This window comes from Platalea leucorodia (assembly GCF_965183815.1).
Source record: "Platalea leucorodia genome assembly, chromosome: 5".
NCBI classification, from domain to species: domain Eukaryota; kingdom Metazoa; phylum Chordata; class Aves; order Pelecaniformes; family Threskiornithidae; genus Platalea; species Platalea leucorodia.
In genome coordinates, this window is record NC_138827.1 from 93100406 (window position 1) to 93122929 (window position 22524).

Below are 22524 nucleotides of genomic sequence, written 5' to 3' on the forward strand. Positions count from 1 at the left end.
AATAGCTGGAAGACATTTAGCATTTATGGCAATGGAAAAAGAAACCTTAGTTTTGATGTTGGTATTAATAATTTGGATTTGGATAATAAATACAACAGGGTTCAGCTAAAGAAAGCCAACCTAGTACATTCACTAGTTTGCTGGCAGGTTGTTATCTAAGGAGGTAAACAACAGAAACTTGCCCCACGCGCAATGCTCTAGAGTATTTACTATATTCTTAAATTATTTATATTGTTAAGTATTGAAAAGCGTACAAGAATTTACAGATACTAATAGAAAATGTCGTTCTCAGAAACACACGTGGAAAACAACACAAACTGAGACCTGACCTTCAAGACAGCTAAGATAACTACAGTTTGTCTGTATTTTGGTTTAATATACTTGACTTTGTCTACGCATACGTTGATGTTTTCTGTACTGCAGTTTTCTTCTGAGACTAAGTCACAGGTAGTTGGTTGGAAGGAGCTTTTCTAGCTCATCTTCCCACGGGTGCTGGCAGCCACCATCCTAGCCAGGTTAACAAGCTCTGCTCCCCATTTCCTCGCAGCCATGGGCCCTGGCCACGACCATCTTGGTAGCCCACTGACAGACTCTCATCATTCCTCTTGAATCCCCAAATTGGTTACAGGTGATGGACAGAGCAACATCCCTCAGTCTGCTGGCCACACTTCTCCCAGAGCAGGGTCCAGCCTTGGTGACAACAAGCGTGTGCTGTTGTCTCCCATTTGGCCCCAAGCACAAATCCCTCGGCAGGACGGCTGGGCAGGCAGCCGGGTCCCAGCCCCGGCTGACCCAGGGGCTTGTCCTGGCCCATGTGCACAACTTGCATTTCTTCCCACTGAACAGGAAAGGGAATAATCAATAAATACCTTGGCATTGTGTGGGAAGGTTTCAATAAAATAAAGCATGTGAATATATTTTTATCCTGTAGGCTTTGGCTGAATACATTACAGACATTTGCTGTAAGGTATGATAGTGAATTAATCCTTTACGTTAACCTTGTGAGACAGGTATTGTTATTGCCAAGTTACAGAAGAGGGAAGGGGCAGAAGTGTGAAAGAAGTGACTAGACATAAAATATCTAAGAAAAGCTGAGAGTAAACCCCAGTTTTTTTAACACCAAATTGCACACCCCTCCATCTTTCCCATTGCCAGTTAGAATCAAATAAGCTTTCTATTCCAAAGCAAGGCTCAGATAAACTGGTTGCCAGAAGTATAAAACTAACCTTTCTAGATTCAAAAGGAGATTTCAAACTGGAAGTACATAAATATCCAAATTATTTTGTTGATTTGGAAATGCGTGGATAATAAAAACATTGGTGAGTCTTATAAGAGCATTATTTGTATTTATGCAAACTCAATTTCTTAAGTGTTTCCAGTGCCATTAAAAAAGATTAATTAAAACCAATAAAAATTATTTAAATTTGTCGTACAAAGTCAGAAGGGTCTGACTGTATATTTCAGTCTCTTTAAAAGCAGGTATATATTAAATGAGAATGCGGACATCTAGCATTTTTTCAGGCATTTAAATACTTACTTGGAAAAAGTAAGAAAAACGACTGACTGACTTAATTTCTTGTAGTGCATTTTAAAACTACCTGGTCAGCAGTGGCTGGGAATAGTGCAGAGCCAATGCAGCTTGCTCACTGTGGCTGAGAATGGGGAAAGCAAACAGTGGATGACTCCCATGCTGAGACTTTCGAGAGCCAATACACAGTTCTAGCAGAAAAATCTTTTCATCATGTATGGAAGCACAGCTCTACTCTAATAATTCAACTGCAACTTCTTTCATGTGTTATTTCATGTCTTCTCTGTCTTAGCAATTTTCACTTTGGAAAAGAAACGAAATTTTTCTGCCTGACAGGTCTAAATTCAAGCATGGGGTTTGAAAAATCAGCCTACATTATTTCTATACCTTATACCTAAATATCACCAGTTACAAGGATTCTTCAGGTGTCGTAAGGTATAGTGGTTTGAACTGACTGCTTGCACACCACATCGCTTTTTCAAGATTTGCAGCAGGAGGTATAAACTTTCCAACTGGAACTTCAGGAGCTAGCAGTGTACAAATGCACACGTATTTCATCTTACATGTATATTGGCTTTCTAGGACTAATGAGAAAAAAAAAACCCTGCAGTGCAAAATCATGTTTGCAACTGAAGAAAACATAATGTAATTGTACACACAGAATGGAAACCCCAAGGGCGAAACAGTAATTGCAGAGAATACAACTACATGTTTAAAGGAAGACTGGCAGTCTTTTTGTGGCATTAACAGTGCACAGTAGATGGTAAATTTTTCCACAGAATAAAACTTTCAGAAGTAAATTTACAAATGCTATTGGTATCTTTATAACAGAATAACCTGGACAAAACTTGGGAAATATTACCAAGGACCTTTGTAGAATCACTGCAAGAAGTAAATGAAGGCAGAACATTGAATTTACTCAATATTACATCAAGTTCCCAGATGCCCTAAAAATGAGAGAAACAGTTTTCTGTCTTCAGACTGTACTGCATGCAGTTTGGGGAGAGTTGATAATCTGAATGTTACTTTTTGTGGTTATAAATAACAGAAGCCCTCTTTCCTACTCACTTGTGTGGTTTCTCTGCATAGGAGTGAATCTCTCCCATAACAGCAGTTGGTTATGACTTGTACAATATGTATTTCCAAAATGTTTCTGCCCTGAAAGATCCATAAAACTATATATAATAGTGTCCCATTCCATTTAATTCTGAAAGACTCCCATGACCTATTTGCTGACTCCATAATGAATGGATTAGAAAGGTACTGAAAAAATTGAATGCTAAAAGTAGCTACTACTTTCATTACAAAAGCTAATACTTTAAAAAAAACCCTCCCACCCACTACAAACTCCAAATATTTCCACTCTAGAAAGGCCTGTTCAAAGCTCATTCTTCATACTGGTATATATATTGATATATGGATATATATGGATTGATGACCAGTGTGATGACTGACAGCTATTCAAATCCAGAGTCAGAATATAAGATTCACAGTATACTTGGTTGAAAACTATATAATTTTTCTAAATTTTATAGCACGGACATTATACCTTAATTGCTAAAATTAAGAGGAAACTAACTGTTTTCCAGGTTTAAATAGTTTTACTCTGTCTTCTGATACAGCAGCAAAACAGAATTTTAAACATGAATATTATTTCAATTAAACAGCAGCAATATCTTCATCAAGCACTCAACAACCTCGCAAAGATGCCCCTTAAGGCTTACAAAAGAAATTCCACAAATTGAGCTATTGCTAGCCTTCAGCTTCAAGATGCAAAAAAGGTTTTACAATAGCAATATTCATTCATTTGATTCTACTTTTATTTTCAATCTGCTGGGGAAGAAGAATGAATCTGAAAAATCTAGAATGAAACCATAACATCTGAACAACATTTTCAAGATTTTTTTTTTCTTGGGGATTTACACATTGCTTTCTCATTTCACTTCTTCGTGCCTTCTGACATTTAAAGGACAATTTTAATGCTGTTTAAGAGAGTTAAGATGCTAATCTTGATGGCAAGGAATCTCTTTCACATCTTACACTATCACTTAAATTAATGAAGGGTTAGCAAGCAGCAGGAGATTTTATTATGTTTTTCAGTAGTAGCCCATCAACAGAAAGAAAATACTTCAAAAAGCACAAAATCATTCCTTTCACTAACACAATCAGTAAGCATTCCAGCTGACATAAATAACTGCAAGGCATAATTCACTATTAAATTATTCCTGCACTAAATTAGGGTACCTCAATTTGCGTAGAAGAGAGCTACGCCAGCTTAAAATTGGTTGCAATGGTTGCGAATCAGTGCCCATGCTAACATCCTGATTGTTTTGGGAACAATTACCAAAAAATCTTTTGGGTTTTGTAGGAACTGCAAAAACAGCAACTATATTCAGAGGGGTTTTTTTAGGTAGAGGTAGCCTCATGGTTGCCAATCCTTTCCATGTCTTTCCCCATCTGAAAATGCCCTGAGTGAAGAGAGGAAGTTGCACTTCCCTGGCCCTCAGACTGCAGTCAGATCTGGACTGTGGTAATTCTTTTATTGTTATTATTACCTATATTATATAATAATTTAGGGTTAGAAGATCATTAACATGTGCACTGAAACCACAACTGGAACTTAATCAATGCAACTGCAATTCTACAAACTGGTAATGCATATGGGAAGGGACAAAAACTTTTTTGCCCTTAAACAAAAGCTTCAAGGCACCTCAAAGTGAGGACAGGTAATCGGGAGCTCAGCTTAAGGTAGTAACTTTATCAGGAGATTCACCGGTTGCAGCCAGACCTCATTTCTTCAGCCCCAAAGTCAAAGGGACTGTTAAATTAGCTCAGTGGTTCCGAAGCAGTTTCTCCCAGAAAACACAGCACAGTCCTTCTTAGTCTATGTGATCTGGTGGCATCGCATCTCACCTTCTGTCACCTCACTGCATCTGTCAGCCGTGATGAGAAACGAAACTTTCCGTAACCTACTGGATTTGAAAAGTTCAGAATATTTCTCGCTAAATGAGGAACACTGATTATGTGTTCTTTGCATTTGTAATACACTTCGATATTCTGCAATCTCATTTCAGAAACTGAAAGCAACAAGTTGGCACACAGCAAGGAAAGGCTGGGAGTGAATGCAGTAACAACCTCAGAAGCAGAGCTCCTTTGACCATAGCTTCAGATTCTTAATTTCACATATTTCAAGCAAATTGGAGCTTCTCAGGACCTCAGACATGAGCAAATACCAGATCCCTGTGTTTTTTAAGAGGAGCATCAATCCAATACAGCTATATTTTATTTTATCATCATTATGTTCAGCCATGGGGACAGAGATCAAAGATAAGTGTTGTGCTGATGGAAAAAGGCAATGATTAGCCTGAGAGACAGTCAGGTTAAATTAAACATGAGTTTCAAAACAACGAAATTATATACCTTGATTTAAAGCTGTCAGGTGGCATCAGTTCCAGTGTATGTGCTGGTCCATACAGATTAACTACAAACAGCTTTATTGTTGGGTTTGTTTGACCTGCCTTTGAAAAAAAGAAAATAGGAGATTTAGAGGCACTGAATCAGTGAGAGGTAAACAGAATCACTTATTAACATAATTCAGTATCTCTATAACAGTGAGAAATCATTGCAATTACAAAATCTTAAGTTTTAAAAAATAATTTCACAGCCATATGAATTACACAGATAAAAATACAAAGTATTAATGAAGTAATTCTCTCACTGCTTTTACGATGGCAGACCTTCCTGTGCAGAGCAAGGGACCAACGCTAGAAGTGGTTTGGCCCAGTTCAGTAAAGTCCGCTGCAAAAGCACAGCCAGTTCCTAAATCAGCAGTTAAACCCAGCCTCCATCAAAGTCTTTTCCAGACCCTATTGTTCCTTCTTCCAAAAAGCTGTCCTATATCTGGGAAAACATTCCTCCTTTTCCTCTTCTTTTACCATTTTCCCCCAGTCTTCCTTCCCTGGCATGCTGAGATGGAAACCTCTATTTCTGGCCCTGTTCAGGACCCAGATGATTTGGCAGGCCAGCTCTAAGAGAAACAAAATCCTTCTTGTTGCTAAAGGGGAATAAAATGGCAGTTTGATATATATCCACTGGGAAGAGTGTGATAAGTCCTGAGGATCTACAGGGAGGTGGGACTCCTCCTCCTCCAGGTAACACGGCTCATTACTAAGGCAGGTTCCTGAGATGAAGAGAAAGGACTGGCAATAAAAGGCTCCGGAGGGCTGGCAAGGAGGTGCTGCTAGTCCCATCTCCCTTTCCTCGCTATATTATATTCAAGCTTCTTTTTCATGTAAATCACTGGAGTCACACAACACTATATAGCGTCCTTGGGATATGGGGGATGAAAAGTGTGTTCTGTCAATGAGGCTGACTCCTGTTTAATATCGGAAGGACAAGGTAAAATCACTGATTCTACAGATTTAATCATAATAAACTACAAAGTTGTATATCTGGCTCTTCACAGGGATATTTAGAAATGCAATATAGCTTGGCTGAAATACACCCACAAATTCCCTTTAGAAATTGGACTTATCTCAAAATATAATGAGTGATATGGGGGACAAGAAAGTGGCATTTGTGGATTTTTACTAGTGCTAAAAAGAAGTTTTGAAAATGGATTTAATTAGACTTGTGGAATTTTTTTTTTTTTTTCATAAAAACTTTTACATTTGCCTCAAAAGAAATGTGGTCTTTCAAAGGCATCCTTTGCATGAACACAGCTTACACAAATGCAGAACCGTGGAAGAAAACCACTGAAAGATCAAGTCCTTAGGACACAACTGCAGTCTCCTTACATCCTTTGCACCTTACGTGGATCACATAGTGGTATCCCAGTCTTCTCCCTGGGAGGGCTGCCATGAGTAATTACTATCCAGCATGAGTATGAGCTGTAGAGAGACACTCTAAAGCACGCCTTCACCACGGGCATGGCCAGATCTGTGCTAGCCCCTGAACGTGAAGCGCAGAAGTACAGCACTGCCCCAGCTCTGCCATCACCAGCCCTGCTCCGGACGCGGCAGAGGGGTCTGTGGCACGGCACTGCCCAACGCAGGCTGCCAGCCTGAGCTGGTCTCCCTTCGGGGCTGCACTGCCCCAACGCACTGTCTCTGCTACAAATATCCATGGTGTGCCCCACTCTGCTGCGTGGACACGTCTAAGCTACAGCTCTAGAGCAGTGGCTTCTAGCTTGATACAGGGTCTGTCCCTGCAGCTGGGGAGGTGCTGTGGTCAGTGGGGCCAACACCGAGCGATCCTGCAGCCTGGAGTGGACTGAAGGTGGTTTTTCTATCTATCTGAGTAGAAAACGCTCACATCCACATGTCTCCCTTGACAGTGAACAGCCTCAACTCCTCTACAATTCAGGGTCTCCTCAGGACAATATAAATAACATAAATTTTGTATAATACCCAAAGCATTTGTTCAGTAGTGCAAGAACTCTTTACATTGAAATCGTACTTTGTTCTTAATTATTGTATTTAACAATATTTGAACTTTCTTTTTCACAGTTTTTTTTGAAGAATACAGTCTGTGCTTATGACATGTACACAGATGCGCATGTTCCAGTATTCACAAACACATGTGGGTTTCATTTTATTTTTTAATCATAGATACAATTTTCTCCAATGGTTTCATTCTATAATAAAGACCAAACCTTTTTTTTTTTCATCGCTGTTGCTATACCACAAGCTTCATTACCAATTAATGATGTTTAACGCGTAGCTAAATTGGCATTAAATGGAGACATTAAATAAAGATAATGTTTTTTCATTAATGAGATTACTGAAGTAATATTGTGTATCACTTTTATGCTGAATTGCTAATGAAATGGAATTACTCATTTCTTGTTTACAAAGCTGACTTTTAAAAATATTCCTTAATTTTTTCTTTGCTCTGTTGCTCAAGGCCTTTTGCCAATGCAAGCATGTAAACTACCTCTGAAAGTACTGTTACCTCATTATTTTAGAGTATTATTTCATAGCACAAATATGTTATATTTATATCATGCATACTATTGTTTCATAGTACCTGGTACAGTCTAACTGTCCACCCACCAAGAATAAAAGGTCATCACCAAAAAATGATAGCAGGAATAGGGTAACGGTAATATTTTCTAAAGCCCTCAATGAACTTCCCTTGAAATGTCAAAGGAGAACCACATGCATGGACCTACATACCCCATCAGAAAGGAACTCAGATACTTTGAAATTGCACACAAGGGATGGATAAACTGATCAGTCAGAAGATAATACCTGTGCTGGAGCTCAGCACAAAAACAATGGCTAGGGAGGCATCTAACCAGGAAATCCCCAGAAAATGAGGAGCGATTTCAGACATTATCCCTGCCTGGGCTGTTCTTTCACTTTCCAACACAAATCTAAAAACCTTTCTCTAAATCTTCTGAAACTCAGTGATAGCTCTATTTTTTTATATATTTTTTTCTTCCTCATTTTGATGGCCAGGAAAAGATTTTACTGTGGCTTATCTTACTCAAGGCCAGTCTGTCACATTTATTAATAACAGCATAATTTACTGAGATCTATATAACTGCAATGGACCATGCCCTGCGCTCTGCACACAGCGTGTATGACTCCAGTGCAGTTGTGACAGAATCTTTTTTTCTGTGCAGTCCTTCAAACATATTACCGTTCTCTCAGAAGCAGTGGATTGATTTTATCAAGCCATATATATCAATGATGAAATTACTACGAATCAGTTCGTCTGCTGCTCCCTCACCCGATAGTTTCTTTCCAGGAAAAGGTGTTACAGTCTACTGAAAAAAAATGTAATTAATATTTCCTGAAAAGCAACATGAACAAAATCAGCCTCTGTTACTGTCTAGAAACGCTCCTTCCATATGGTTGAATACTATCACTGAACAAGGAACAGGAGGCGGGGGCTATGCTCACATTCATCTTACCTTTGGATATGGATACTGTTTTCCTTTTGGATAGAGACCTCCAGTAAACCGGGGAATAACCATGTTCGGTACCAGAGAGTCATTTATGGTCAGGAACGCCAGTCTTTCACCGTCTGGAGACCACCAGTGGGCAATGTGAGAATGAAGAAGTTCCTCTGCAAAACCAGATCTCCTTAGGATCCATAAAAATAACCGTCACATAGTTTCCAGCTCATTCACTTGGCACTGATTTGTTCTTTCTGTGCCTACTTGAAATGTGTCTGTTGTAATTTCAGTAATTTCAAATCATCCCGAGTTGAATGTTTGGATAACAAGGCATATTGAAAGACCAAAGTTTAACCATTTTCCTCAAATGAATGCTTTCGCTGATGTCAATAAATCATCTAAACGTGAAAGATGATTGTAACTGCCATATGTTTAGTTCTATTGCATTTCATTAGATGTGTTTAATTAATTTTTAAATGATTTGGCCCATTTTAATAGACAGTTTTTTCAGGATTGTCAACCCTTTCTTTTTCTTTTAATACAAAATTTTAGTATACCCGATTTCTCTGAGCTGTGGCACCTGGTAACATGCAGATCCTCACACAGTGATACTTATGTAATCATTTTTGGAGTGCAATATTTTGGCTTTCTTGCCTCAGTCTAATGGTCAGCTTTAATTCTTAGAAAGTTCAGCTTTTCTGCAATGTAACTATTTGAAAATCCAAACAAACCTTTTGATTTTTACGTAAATTTTATTTGATTTCCAAATGAAAGTAATTCTCCAAAATGTCATGCAATGTTTTCTTACATTTATTGTCATTGTATTTCATATTAGAAAGAAACAAAACAGAAACAACCATAGAAGAGCACCCAGACTCCTGGAATCCTGGTAAAGCAGCTCCTGACCAACTCCAAACTCACCCTGTACAGGTCTTCTGCCTTCCACTTGCGAAAAGACTTAGATTTTTTTCATTACATATTTGATATGTTGACTTGTTTGGTGAGCATTTTGTATTTAAATTTGAAGAATTTGGTTGGAAAACTAATTGAGAATAGTATACTAACTGGAACAAAGGTCTGACTGCATATCTAATTTAAGAGCCTACCTATGAAACTACTTAAATTGTTAATGGAGACTCCAAGATGCTAATCATATTCTGAAAGTTTTGAAGCAGCTTAATGGGTTGAATTATCTAGGGTTAGGTGCAATGAAGCTAGGACTCATATTCAAAGTCATATATTCTGGGTCATGCTTCTCTCCCTGGCTGGATAACTAAAACCTTTTACACAGGAGAGAATGAATGGTGAATATCAGATAGCAAAAATCACAACTGTATTTGTTTTAAAATTTTACTGTTTGCATTCAAGCAAGGTTATTCACACAAAGAAAAGCTATTCCCAAATGCTTGTGTAAGGTAAAATGCTAATAACAAACTCATGCAAATGATGAAAGAAAACAAATGAGGTCAAAAGGAGGAACAGTTCTGAATTCAACTGAAAACTTCTTAACTTCATCTAGGCAGTATTCAGCCTGCTCAGCTTCTGATGCTATTAAAAACAGTACTGAAAGTAGAGGGCTGCTCTAACTTCAACAATGGTTAATGGGAAAGAAGCAGTATATTCATCCACGCCAAGAGACTGTGGTCCTCCAATGTGTACAGACAGAATTCTCTTTTACCCTGACTTTAATAATGTATATTGTGGAGAAGAGCCCACTGCCTGCCTGCCTGCATCCCTAGGAAGCCAAAGAGTTCTCTGTAAGTCAGGAAATGCAACAGATATTTGGGCCAGGGATTAAAAAAAATAGGAAAAGAATGGGCAAAATCACTTAAGGAAGGCTTTAGGACATGCATCAGGAGGAAGGCTTTGAGATGCGTATCACCTTCCAGACCGTTTCAGAAACTTTCTAGTCCCAGACTGGACACCTTTTGCTTTTCCTTCTCATGACAAAGGTACGTGTATAGCTGTAGAGATGGAATAAGAACAGCAGAGGCGGTAACTGATGTGGAGGTACAAGATATTTGGGTGAATACACCTGGTTTCCATTTCAAAAAAGCAGCAACAGGCTCGTGGTGGTTTTGAAAATCAGCCCTGTATTAGACCTATGTATCCATGTGTTCACAGGCAGTAAATCATCCACAGCACATATGAAGAGGTCTGTTTTCTTGTCAGCTAAAGAAGTTCTGTGAAGCTTTAAAGCCTTTCAGTCCCAAATATTAATTAATAAAATGTGTCTGTAGGAAGGATGGGCACACACAGTGAAGCAGGAGCATAACCTCAGACTAGCATCATTGCCATTATTGTGCTAGCTGCTCCTGTTCTTTCCAAGTTACCCCACTTTCTTTTTCTGTTCATCATGAAATATTTGCAGCTTAAAGGAACAGTCACTTGTTTTATCAACAGCTTTGTTGATCTTTAAAACAAATGAAGTTATAAAAAATCCACATCAGCCTCTTTCAGATACTGTTTCTGAGATATATATGTAAGCTGAAATATATTAAAAAATCAGCATATTGGCATGTTTCAAATAAAATAAATTAGTTTTGATTCCCTTTAGTTCCTAAATGTACATCTCATGAATGCAGAGATCCAAATCATATAAACCCCCCGACATTTCTTCCATTAAAATATGTCTTAAACTTCTATCTGTGTAATTCTTAGATGTGGTCTACTCCGTCCCTTCCAGACAGCTCAGATAAAATGCCTGGCAAATACCAGAACAGATCAGTTGCACTAGGTAACCTTTTGTGGTCCCTTCCAACCTGAATTATCCTATGATATCTTTATTATCCTTTGCAGACTAGGAAGGAAGGTTTTTTAAAGAATCTCACATTTTGTTCTGTGGAGTAGAGCTGTAGAATGATCCTTCATTATGTGCCATCCACTGCAGCTCCATGCTGCACCCAGCTGCACCCCAAAGAGAAGAGAAACACAGGCTGCCCTCTTCTGAACAGATGTCCTCAAAAGGCTTGCAGAATTGGAGCCAGAGTTGCCCTGTTACATCCATGACTGTGACTCTTACTAACTTCACTTTGTTTCAGCAGAAACTCAATATATCAACTTCAATGAACTACACATGCTTAAATTCTTCAATCTGCATGCAGTCATGTTAGATTTGAAGAATATGAAGTGCATATAGAATGATATTCCATTCCAAAGCTGTCCTTTGTCCTTACATTTTGAAATGTCCTGACACATTAAAACATTTCAAAACATTAATAGAAACCTTGGAAGTGGGTAATCATCAGACACAGGCATTTATGTGGCTAAGGCATGCAAACTACCACCCTAATTTCAGAGTTTACTTGGGCAGAGATTTTAAAAAATATCTATGCGAGCTATCTGCTCATAACTACTGAAATCCCAGGAGGAATGGATAGACCATTTCTAAGGGCCCCACTGAAGTTCCTTGCTATATGCCATAACACCATTCCTAAAAACCACTCTGCCTGCAAATCTCCACATATGAGAAGCTGTATATTTCGGGTAGCTTAAGTATTTAACACTGAGCTATTTATCTATTAAATAAATGAGTCCCATAAAAAAAAAAAACTGAAATGTGTACTAATTTTAAGCTCCTGTATCAAGCTGGATAATCTACTCCCATTTTTTAATTTATTATTATGTTAAAAGCATTTTGGGTGCAGAGAGAAGCATCCTGTGGTACTATGTAGAAGATAGCTTCAGAAGCCAGAGGACACCACAAACTGAGCTGTTCTCCACTCCATTTTGGCACTGCCTTCCAGCAACAGCAAGCTCTCCAGGAGTCTAGCCCATGCTGATTTAAGCACAAGTAGCAGCCACTGTTGAGGTAACAGTATGACACGTTTAAATCTTGTCAAAACACTCAAATTGGATTCAAGCATGTTCTTAAAGCCAGGCACAATGTTACCGCCTGGCTTGAGGGGCTGGAGTCTCTCGTGAGTCACAGTAACACAGCGCACCAACCACCACTGAGGCTGAAGGAGAGACACTGATAAAAAAAAAGTGAGGCATGGGACAGTATCATCTTTGATCACCTTTTGCTATGTATCTGGCAGCAAAAAAAGAAAACCTAGCCAATTCTGCTTCTATGCTATGATTCTTCTGTGCCGCCTTCTATTAGGATGTTTTAACTGTAAATAGATTGGTACTGTTGTGCACACAAGCAACAAACTGAGTCCTTTCCCTCCTCGCTTGCGTTGTAAACCCAGAATAGATCCAAAGGTATGAATGGAGTTATTCTAGATAAGTAAAACATACAGCGTGTTCAGTTTTATTTGAATAGCTCTATTTGAAATGCCAGCCCCACTGAAGTTGGTGGTAAAACCCCACATCAAGCATTTTTTACATACTACCTAGTGTTCATAATACATTTGATACATTCTGGTTGAAAGTAAAATCCTCTTTCTCAGAAAATATTGTTATATGCAAAACAGCAGTCAATACAAAGTATGAATACACACAAAGGCAATCTTGCAAGAAAATGAGAAGGCAAAGAAGCAAAAACAACCTTAGATAGCATTTTCTGAAATGAATAGATTTGTGCTCTTGGGTCTGTACAAGAACTTCTCATCTGTTTTAATAAACAGATATATTTGTCCGGCTTACCTTCATATAACCAGTCTGCAATTCCATTAAAAATAATTCCTTCTTTTCCTGAAGATGTCAGGCGCAATGAGCTACTCTTTACATCAGGCTGATAGTAGATGTTATTTTCAAAAATATAAATCTGGATGAAGTAAGAGGAATGGAGAGAAAAAAGAACATTTCGGTAGATACAAATGAATGTTCAGCAGTGAATACATAATTTCCTTAGGCTCAGAACAGTCTACAGAATAATTCAGCATGAGTTTTCACCAACATTGGCTTCATATTTCCTTTTATTATCAATTTGGACAAACTAAGCAAACTTTTAATACTTATGCCAAGCCAAATTCTTCCTTTGAAATTGTCTTCCCAGTTGACATGTTTCTAGTCACTTTAAGAAATATTATTACATTCCTCAGAATCATACAGGAGACAAGTTTCGTAACAGTTGAATAGGTAAAGAAACTTTCCATTAATTCCATTCTATTTAATAAAATAATCTGTTTTGCTGGCTGGGAAGTTAGAAACACTTCTACAAGTACATGCAGCACAGTACATACATCATAAATGTAAGTTACAGCTTTATATCACAGAGTGAGAACATACTAGAGAAGCAAAAATAAATAGCAGACTGCCATTAACTTTTCTCAGCTTGTTGACGCTATTTCTGACTTTGACACACAAACATTTTACCTCAAGTGTGCTATATAAATGCCCTTTATTTTCAAGTCTAGGCTTCTCCTGCTTTTCCTGTGAGTAACAGACTAGACGGACAGCCCTTTCCTCCTTCACTGCCACTTCTCAGCCTTGTCTGCTTTTCTTTCCCTGCTCACTTTGTTGCAAAGGATTTCAAGTTCACTCATTTTGTGAGACTTCGCTCCAGGCTCCATGACAAAGTGCAATAAAAGAAAGATAAAGTAAAAAAAAAAAAAAAAAAAAGGGAAAAAAAAGAATAATAAAAGACTTTGGAGGAGTATGGGGATGGAGAAAAGGGCAGGAGACAAATACAGGGATGATGAGGAAGGTTTATGACATGGAAATTCTTATGTACTCGGACGTATGCCACAATGGGCTATGTGTCTGCCTTTCTCCTATCGGCCAGGAGACCTTCTAGCACTTCACTGCAACACAAGTTACGTATGTGTTGTCCAAACTTCTTCACTGGCGCCACCTTTCCTTGTCTGGGTTAATAAGAAACAAACATCAGGGATACCAACAAGCCAAAAGCTACAGACGGGCATAAAAAGCAGAACCGCAGCTACTAGCATTTCCTGTTATAATGCTCTTAATCCCTTTTGTCGGTACTCCTGCATACCTCATTTTCCTGAGCTGTCGATGCCTGTGACTAGACTCTTATTTCAGCTATAATCGTCTCAGAGTCATAGCCTTTTTCTTCGCTTTATCGTTAAATTACAATGGCCACATATGTGCTCGAACTGCTTAACAACGGAATCAACTTAGTATCAATATTATGCACCCAACCTGATTCACACTAAGAAAATGCAGCTAACAGCACTAGAGAAGCAACACACAATAGAAATTTTTGTACCACGATTTCATCAGTGTACACTTATATACAGAATCTCAGGGACTGCTAACATGAAGTAAACGTATTTCCACCAAAGACCATTTTAAAAGCCTAGTGGTTTATCATTCTCTCATATTTCTATGATAAACGACTTATGGGAAAATACTAACCAGAGAGCAAAGTATTATTATCACTATTACTGCTGTTCTCTTTGCTTCTAAATTACCATCTGAAATAGATTTCCCTATGAGTCCCCAAACTAATGGCATTTCTTGATTTTTAACAGTAGCCACTTCATGATTTCTGCTGCATAAAGCAATAGAGCTGAGTTTTTTCATACAATGAGAAATGCAATGATTTTAACCATTGCTGGGAATCAAGGGTGACTTGGAACAAAGTTCTTTATAGTCAGAAATTCAAAACTCGGCAGTGAGTTCAAAACGGAAGTAAAAATAGTTGATCCAGTTTGAATAATCCAAAATGTACTAACCAGTAACTACATTTATAGCTTTATAAATAATATTTGGTACAGTTGAGAATTTATGGGAAGCTGATGCATGACCCAGCATTAACACCACGAGAAAACAAGGATTAGAGAAAGCTGGACATATCAAGCTTTTGAAATAATATCGACAAACACTCCTTGTCAATGTATATTTCCACAGTAAAAATGTACTTTTTTTTCTAAGGCAAAAGAAACACATACAAGTAATAACAAGGCATGGTTAATTTCTTACTGAAGAAAATAAAAATAATTTAGCCAAGTACTTGCTATTTAAGTGAACTAAAAATATTCCTATCAGAATAAATTCCAGATAGCATAAGCAGTGGGAACCACTCTACTGACTATTGCTTAAGAAGGAGTGATTTCTTTCAGTTGACAATCTCTTCTTCTACAAACAACTGCTTTCAGGAGATTACTAAAAAAGCCTACTTGATCAAATGATTCTATTTTATTTAAACTTCTTTAATTACATGAGCTCAATCTAATTCAGTTTTGAAGATCAGAAGTATTGTTTTTGCTTCTCTCCCCCTTTTCAGGCCATTTGTATTTTTAATGGTGAAGATACCCATAGTGTCTAGTCTCTGCAATGAAAAACTTTCATTTAAAGCCATCACTGCCAGTCAAAGTACAGGATTAAGAACTACTTGTTTTATGACTGAACCATGAAAAGGTCTTTAATCCTGTTATTACTAATTAGCAGGCATTGCTAATTCCATTCGACACATTTCTGATAAGTAAATATCTCAGAAGGAATACTCACTGTTCGGCCACTGATTGCTGGCTTCCTCAGCTTTATTCCCCATTCATTTCCTAAAGTGGCTTCGTCTCCATCCTCAACCAGTTCTCAGCCACCCTCTGAACATCCCCACAATCCTCTTAGTCTACTCTGTCATCTGAAGTTTCTCTTCTCTCCTCATCACTTGTGGCACGTGTTCTTTCAACTTTGAAAGCTAGCCCAAAGAACAATTTTTTTCTTGAACACATGGATTGGAACATTTTATAGTTCTTGAAAAACTTCAAAGCCACCCAGCAGCTCTCTCCCTAGCAAGCCTTGAGCTCATGGCTTACTTGAATTTAACATTAAAAATGATGAATTTATGTTCCTTTGCAAAACATTTATGAAATACAACCGTTCCTGTTCCTCCACATAACTAAACAGCATGTAAATGCACATCAATGATTTAGGGTTGGCGCACTGGCAAGTATCGCTCTGCACTGCCTGCAGCATTTCAAAAGATCAATATCCTCATGCCTGAGGCTGTAAAAACATCTTAGAAAGATCCACCATTATCGTTAGTCATTTAATCTCATCTATAATTTTGAATACTTGTTATATTTCAGGAGGTGCCATTTTCCACATAAAGCCCCCAAACTGCCGTTTGTACCACCAGGAATGGCGTCGTACAGATTTCCTACAATGATGCTGCCTGACCCCTGCAGTCAGGGCTGAATTCCCCTCCATTCCTGACCATGCCAAAGTTCTCATCTGTAATTAACTCCTTCACCTCTTGGAAATAAGGACTTGGAGTTAAAATGTTGATTTCTGCAGCAAAACAGGCAGCAGAGTTGTAATAGGACTGACAAGATTATCGTAAAGGCTACTAGTCGTGGCCCGAGAGGCTCTTTGGTTTGCTCCCTGTAAATCCAAGCTGTGGATTCAATTAAGCACAAGTGCTTTGTGTAGACACAAAAACCAGTCTCCCATCTTACGTTACTGCCAGAGCAATGCAGCCAAGAAAGACATTTCTAAAAGGCATACTCATTGTCAATTCTTCTCCCCAGTATATTTATACGGTACAAATGTACCTCATATGTAACTTCAAAACCACTGAAATTGTAACAGATAACCACTTGAAATTAATTTTGCTCACAAGTCTGAATAGATCTTGCTTGCTTTTTTCTAGCATTTGTACACCCAACACTGACCAGCGGCTAAGCGTCTTGGCTTTGTGTCTCTCTGAAATAGCTGCGACTAGAAGCATGTGCACAACTACTATGGTTTTACCAGAGAGCAGTGAAGCGGGCTTTTTCTCCCTAGTTAGTCCTTGGCTCCCATTTACCTGTTGTGGCCACGACACCACTCCATGCTCCTCCTGCTGCCTGAGGTGGTGTCAGCTGTGAAGTGACTTCGGGAGGAAAACGGACATTGGTTTTATTTTATGTGGATTATCATGAGCACACCAACTAAGAGTAGAAAAGGAAATATTCCTCAGCTGAAGCATGTAAAAAAACCTACATTAGGCCCCAGAAGCAGAGGAAGTCTTTAAATATCATGGTCAAACTCTCCCCTCCCCACATATCATCTAAGTTCCTTTTCTTTGGTTCATACATTTTTAGCTTTCTTGCTCAATTTAAACATTGCCACCAATGCTTTCTGGTGAAAACAGTATCTGTAGAAAACTCCTTGCAGTTCTACTTTATGCTGCATTAAAATATATTTCCAAGCTTTTATTTCAAAACACAAAGTCTAGATGGAAATTTTTATTTTTTAGGTGGCGGCTGCTGCTGCTGCTGCTTAGTTGCACTGCAGCAGTACAGAGAAGCTGAATTTATGAGCCAGAGTTTGGTTTTTAAATTCAGTGAAAGAGAGAGCAAGTGGGTGGGAGAAAACTCAGACTACCACTTTTCCTACAACAGAGTCTTTAACTCTCAAATACTGGAAGGCAGGCAGCAAATCATGGCACTGGGATACAAATTACCAACCAAAACAAAAACATAGTCTTAGAGCAGAATCTTGCAAATACATGTGCCTAAAATCCTGACTCCAGTAGGTAAAACTAAACGTGCCCAAAGGTTTCCAGGGTGGGGACTTCCACATACTTCATCACTTTGTATATTGTGTTTGGGGCAATGTCACATGAACTAAAAATTTCCTTTGCCAGTCTATCTCCAGTCACGTATTTGGGAGGAAGTAAAAGTAAAAAGGCTTTTCTTAGTATACACTTGGGTCTAATTACTACATCACAAGTACTAAAATGTTGACTGTAACTACTGAATCTTCCAAAACTGCTAAAAGAGGAGTTGCTAACTGCATATCAGACAGGTATTCTCATGAATACATCAGTGGCTTTGTGCCCAAAATGCTTTCACAGCTTTCAGGCATGACGATAAGAAAATAAATTGAAAAAGGCACAAAGTGGAACAAGGCTATGCTACCTTATATGAAAACTATTTTTTTAACCTCTTCTTTTCACCACCTATTTCCCAAGTATTTTTAAAGCATTTAAAATTATTTTTTAGCCAAGACCCTTAGCTAATAATGCTGTAAATGGGGATAAATATCAAAATCTATGACCTTCAAAATTATTTGACTTTTTGCTTTCTTAGAGATTTTGCACAGTTAATCACATCAAGCCTTAAACCAAATGAAGAAAAAACCAGAGCATTTCTTTAATTATTTTATTAAGTATTTTCCAATTAATGAAAAACGTCTGCAAGAATGTTTTGGATTAGTGAGAGATTAATTCTTGATAATGATCACATTTTTTTCAACTGACTGTGAAGAATTTGAGGCTCTGCTTGCTCTACTGTTCTACGTACAGCACTAATCCTTCCCCTTCTTCCAAATCTGTCAGCCTCTAAACTATTTTTTCATAAACCTTCTTCTAAATTAATTTCTTCCGAAACACTTATTTAATGTTTGCAGTATGTATCACAATTGCATGATTTTATTTCAGGCTGAGGTCTTAAGCAGAGCACCCAGTCCAAGCAGTTAGTTCCAGATGGCAGACAGCTGGGAAAACATAGAGACATCTAATCCCACAGCTGAACGGCAAACCCCGTGCCAATAGCTGGAGAGGCCCCCTGTGTGTCTTTAATCATTTCAAACACTACAGGCAGACAAAAGCTGCTAAATTACAGAAAAATACTCCACTTTTTCCATTTAGGGGCTCCACTGAAGCCTTCTGCATGGGCATATCCACACTTAGTCACTGCTCTGACTGCAGGGTAGCGTATCGGCAACAGTTCAAGCTTTTTACACACCAGTTGGGCAGCAGCAGCAGTTTGGCTGGAGCTGCGCGGAGGTCACCGTGCGATCACTTACCCTGCACAGAAGCAGTGAGTGTGTGTGAAGCAGGGCTTTGAGCTCTCTACCAAAGCAGAGGCAGCTTCTCTACCAGAGGCTGCCAGCAGCTGGTTAGCCCTGGCAGCTGAGACAGAGTCACTATCAGATATTTGCACGTGTCCTAGAAATTCATCCAGACACCGAAGTTCAGACTTGTACCTATGTGCAAAACCCCAGTTTTCTTCAGGTGGAAGAGAAACAGAGCTGCAGCCCTTGCTGACAAAAACTATCTCCTTCCCTGGAACCAGTCATCAGTCTTACCTGCAGAGAAAAGCCACCAGACTGAGAGGCAAATTTCTCTCAAACCTGACGTTAAGGAGGTAGACTTAACAATCTAGCATTAGTTCTTTCCCTAACTTACTCATGGATAAACTTATTTTTATATGAATATGATAAGGTAGCTTACCATGCAACAAGTTCTTAAAATAGATTATACAAACACTAACCATATAGGTATAATGTATTGCCACTGCTGTTCCCCAATACGAAAGGGAACCATCTTGGGTCTAAAAGCAGCACTACTCACTCATGTCATGCTTTGCCCAAGCTGAAGGTATGTCTCCACACTCTGTACCACAATCAGGTACTTGTTGACCTGTGTCACACTTCTTAGTGTAGTGTGGCCACAGTTTAAAAGCCATGAGAAGGTATAGCTGTCCTATAAGGCACAAGTTTGCAGATCCCCAGTCTAATAGTTCCACATTACCCAATGTGAAATGGTAGCAGAAGTCACTAACAACTAACAAGTAAAACAGAAGAAAATTGGTTAGCACAGCCTTTAAAATTGTCTTGATATTTATCATAGGGAAAACTTGGAAACCTATCCCATAATGGTTAACATATCAGAGACTTATTTTCCTAACTTAATGAGTGAATCTTTCTAATTAATCCTCCAGAGTTTGAGCATGGCAGTCTTGTTTGACTTCCCGATTGATACCATCAGCACAAATACATTTTGCCATCAATAATAATAGAAACATGTAATGCAAACTGCAAATGTCAGTGGGCTTTGCAGCCATGATTTACCCTTACATAAGTTTTAACAGCTCCTGAAACTAGATAAAAATACAATAACCAGAATCCAGCATCTTATCTTGAAGGAAAGAAATGGTGCAGTGTGACTAATGGCATGGTTTGTCACTACATGAATTCATCAGGACAAACACCTAGTTCAAGGAAGGTGCCAACCAAACTCTAAAGCTACTGAGCAGATACAACTGGAAAGGAAACAAAGAAGGCATCTGCATCAATATACCTTCGGTTAAAAAAAAAAATCCCTACAACAAGCACTGGTCTCTTCCTGTACAGGTGAGTGTCCTACCTGTGAACCACGGAAATCATCAGATTCTTCCACAGACTCTCTGACCAACAAAATATAAATACCTATTTAATATTTAATATTTTATATATAATATTTATAATATAATATTTAACTATTTAATAACTATAGAACAACTTCAGTGCTCCCACTTAATACCCCAGAGAACATGACAGTCTTCCTTACCTTTCACAGAGGGAATATGAGCTACAACAAGACTAAGGAATTTCTGATTATGCCCAGAAGGAGACCTTCAGGTGTTCACGAAATGCTGCTGCGTGCAGAACTCTGACAGCTGCAAACGACAGTGCTAAAGACGTTGACCTAAAGCATCTTCAGGCAGCCCATCTGTGGCTATACTCCTGTGTGACCTTGGCAAGGACACACAGTTCACCACTCTCTGGACTAGCACCGGTGTCTTCATACATAACAGACCACTCAACTGCACTTTTTGCTCTATGTAGAGGGGTAAGTATTTTTACTGATGCAGAAACAAGTGTGGTCCTGTGCACCCATGTAGATAGTCTGGCTAACCATATGACTCCACCATCATCATGGCTGATAGCTACATCTCAGCATTGGATCTATCGGACTTCTTCATTTCCTAAGCATAAGGCAAAATTCCATCCCTTCTTCTTGTGAGACTGCCAGCTAATTAGTTGGATAATTAATTCTTCAAAAGCTTCAAGATGTTTTTCCATCTGGGCTCGCCTCTTACCATTTGCTCTGTCTCCTCTCTTACCATATATTAACCAGGGCCAAATCCAACTGCCCTTAGTTGGATCCGTCACTGAAATTTCCAGATGAAATGTTTTCTTGCTAACAACTGTTAATACAAATAATATCAGCTATTCACTAGACAGAAAAAAGTAAAATAAAAAATACTTTCTTAGTCTCTCCGCAAATTTTGTACATTTCTCTTCAGAGATCAAACCATGACTTCGCCAGTTCCAGGTACAATACTAAGCTGGCACAGCACTGAGTACTTTGCAGCTTAACCTCATACTGGGAAGGGAAAGGAGATCCCACAACACACACAGCAGCTGTATTTCTCCTAGTCCTGAGTTCATGTTGGAGCATGTGGTGGAAAAAAACACACAGCAATGGGGGGATGAGAATAACTTGTTATGCTATCTAGACCACAGCTAAAGGAGTGCAATAGTTAAGCATAGTTTAAATAGCTTTCATATAGCCAGTTTAACCAGCAGCTAAAACCCAGAGTCAAAGATACTGGCACAGAGAGCCCTCACACATAAATGAGGAAATAATAGTTTGAAGCTAAATAGATCTATCAAAAGTTGCTTGGCAGTGTTTATACTGCATGGCCATATGTGTGTACACATACATATTATATATATCCAAAGAGTCAATGTTCTTTGCTTCCTGAACAACATGGTGCTCCATATGCAAAGTTCAGCGCAAACAAGTGATCTTAAATAAAAAAATAAATAAATGGTACCTTAAACAAAATCATTTGTTTTAAAATGACTTTTAAGTGATTTTTAGAAAAAAAAGGTGATTTCAATTCCTACTTCTGTTTTGGCCATCATTATGGAAAATGCAGATATCTATGCACTTCCTTTGATTTGTACATAATATTTGAACTAACTTTGGATTACAGGAATAAATTAAAATCAAACCCCTGCAATCACATGGAAACCACTTGGTTGTGGTTTTTCAACACTTGCTGTCAAGACAACAAGTTTGATTTTCATTTAAGTACTTAACACATTTGTTACCACTTTATGGTTCACAGATCTGAAAAATTATACAAATAGCTCCACTTCGGAAACTTAGAATTAGTTTTCACCAATTTAAAAAATATTGCAAATCAGCCACAGTATCTGTCTATGAATTACCATTGCAAATAAAGACCTGGCTTGGCATCTTCTCTGCCATTGTTCAACATCCTCCAAAGCCCTGATAGTGACTTTTTTTTATAATAGAGACACTGATTACGTTATTCATAGTCCCCGTGTAATGTCTGTTCTCTTCTTCAAATCCAAACTGAACAAATGTTTTCTTGTCATCTATGTCACTTACTATACCCCTGGGACTTACTGACTTAAATTGGGATTGCCAGACCATTATTATACCCACTGCTAC

At 38.4% G+C, this 22524-nt stretch overlaps 1 protein-coding gene across 4 annotated transcripts in view; it reads right to left on the reverse strand.

The window, feature by feature from the left end:
- Positions 1 to 22524, reverse strand: part of DPP10 (dipeptidyl peptidase like 10) — a gene marked incomplete at both ends in the record, with an annotated part of 562818 nt that overhangs the window by 43577 nt on the left and 496717 nt on the right. For all 4 annotated transcript variants that reach the window (XM_082314702.1, XM_082314701.1, XM_082314700.1 and 1 more), the window contains 3 exons: positions 4949 to 5046; positions 8448 to 8602; positions 13023 to 13143. In XM_082314702.1, the coding sequence (XP_082170828.1) occupies positions 4949 to 5046; positions 8448 to 8602; positions 13023 to 13143 (374 nt within the window). The remainder of the gene's footprint in view (positions 1 to 4948; positions 5047 to 8447; positions 8603 to 13022; positions 13144 to 22524) is intronic.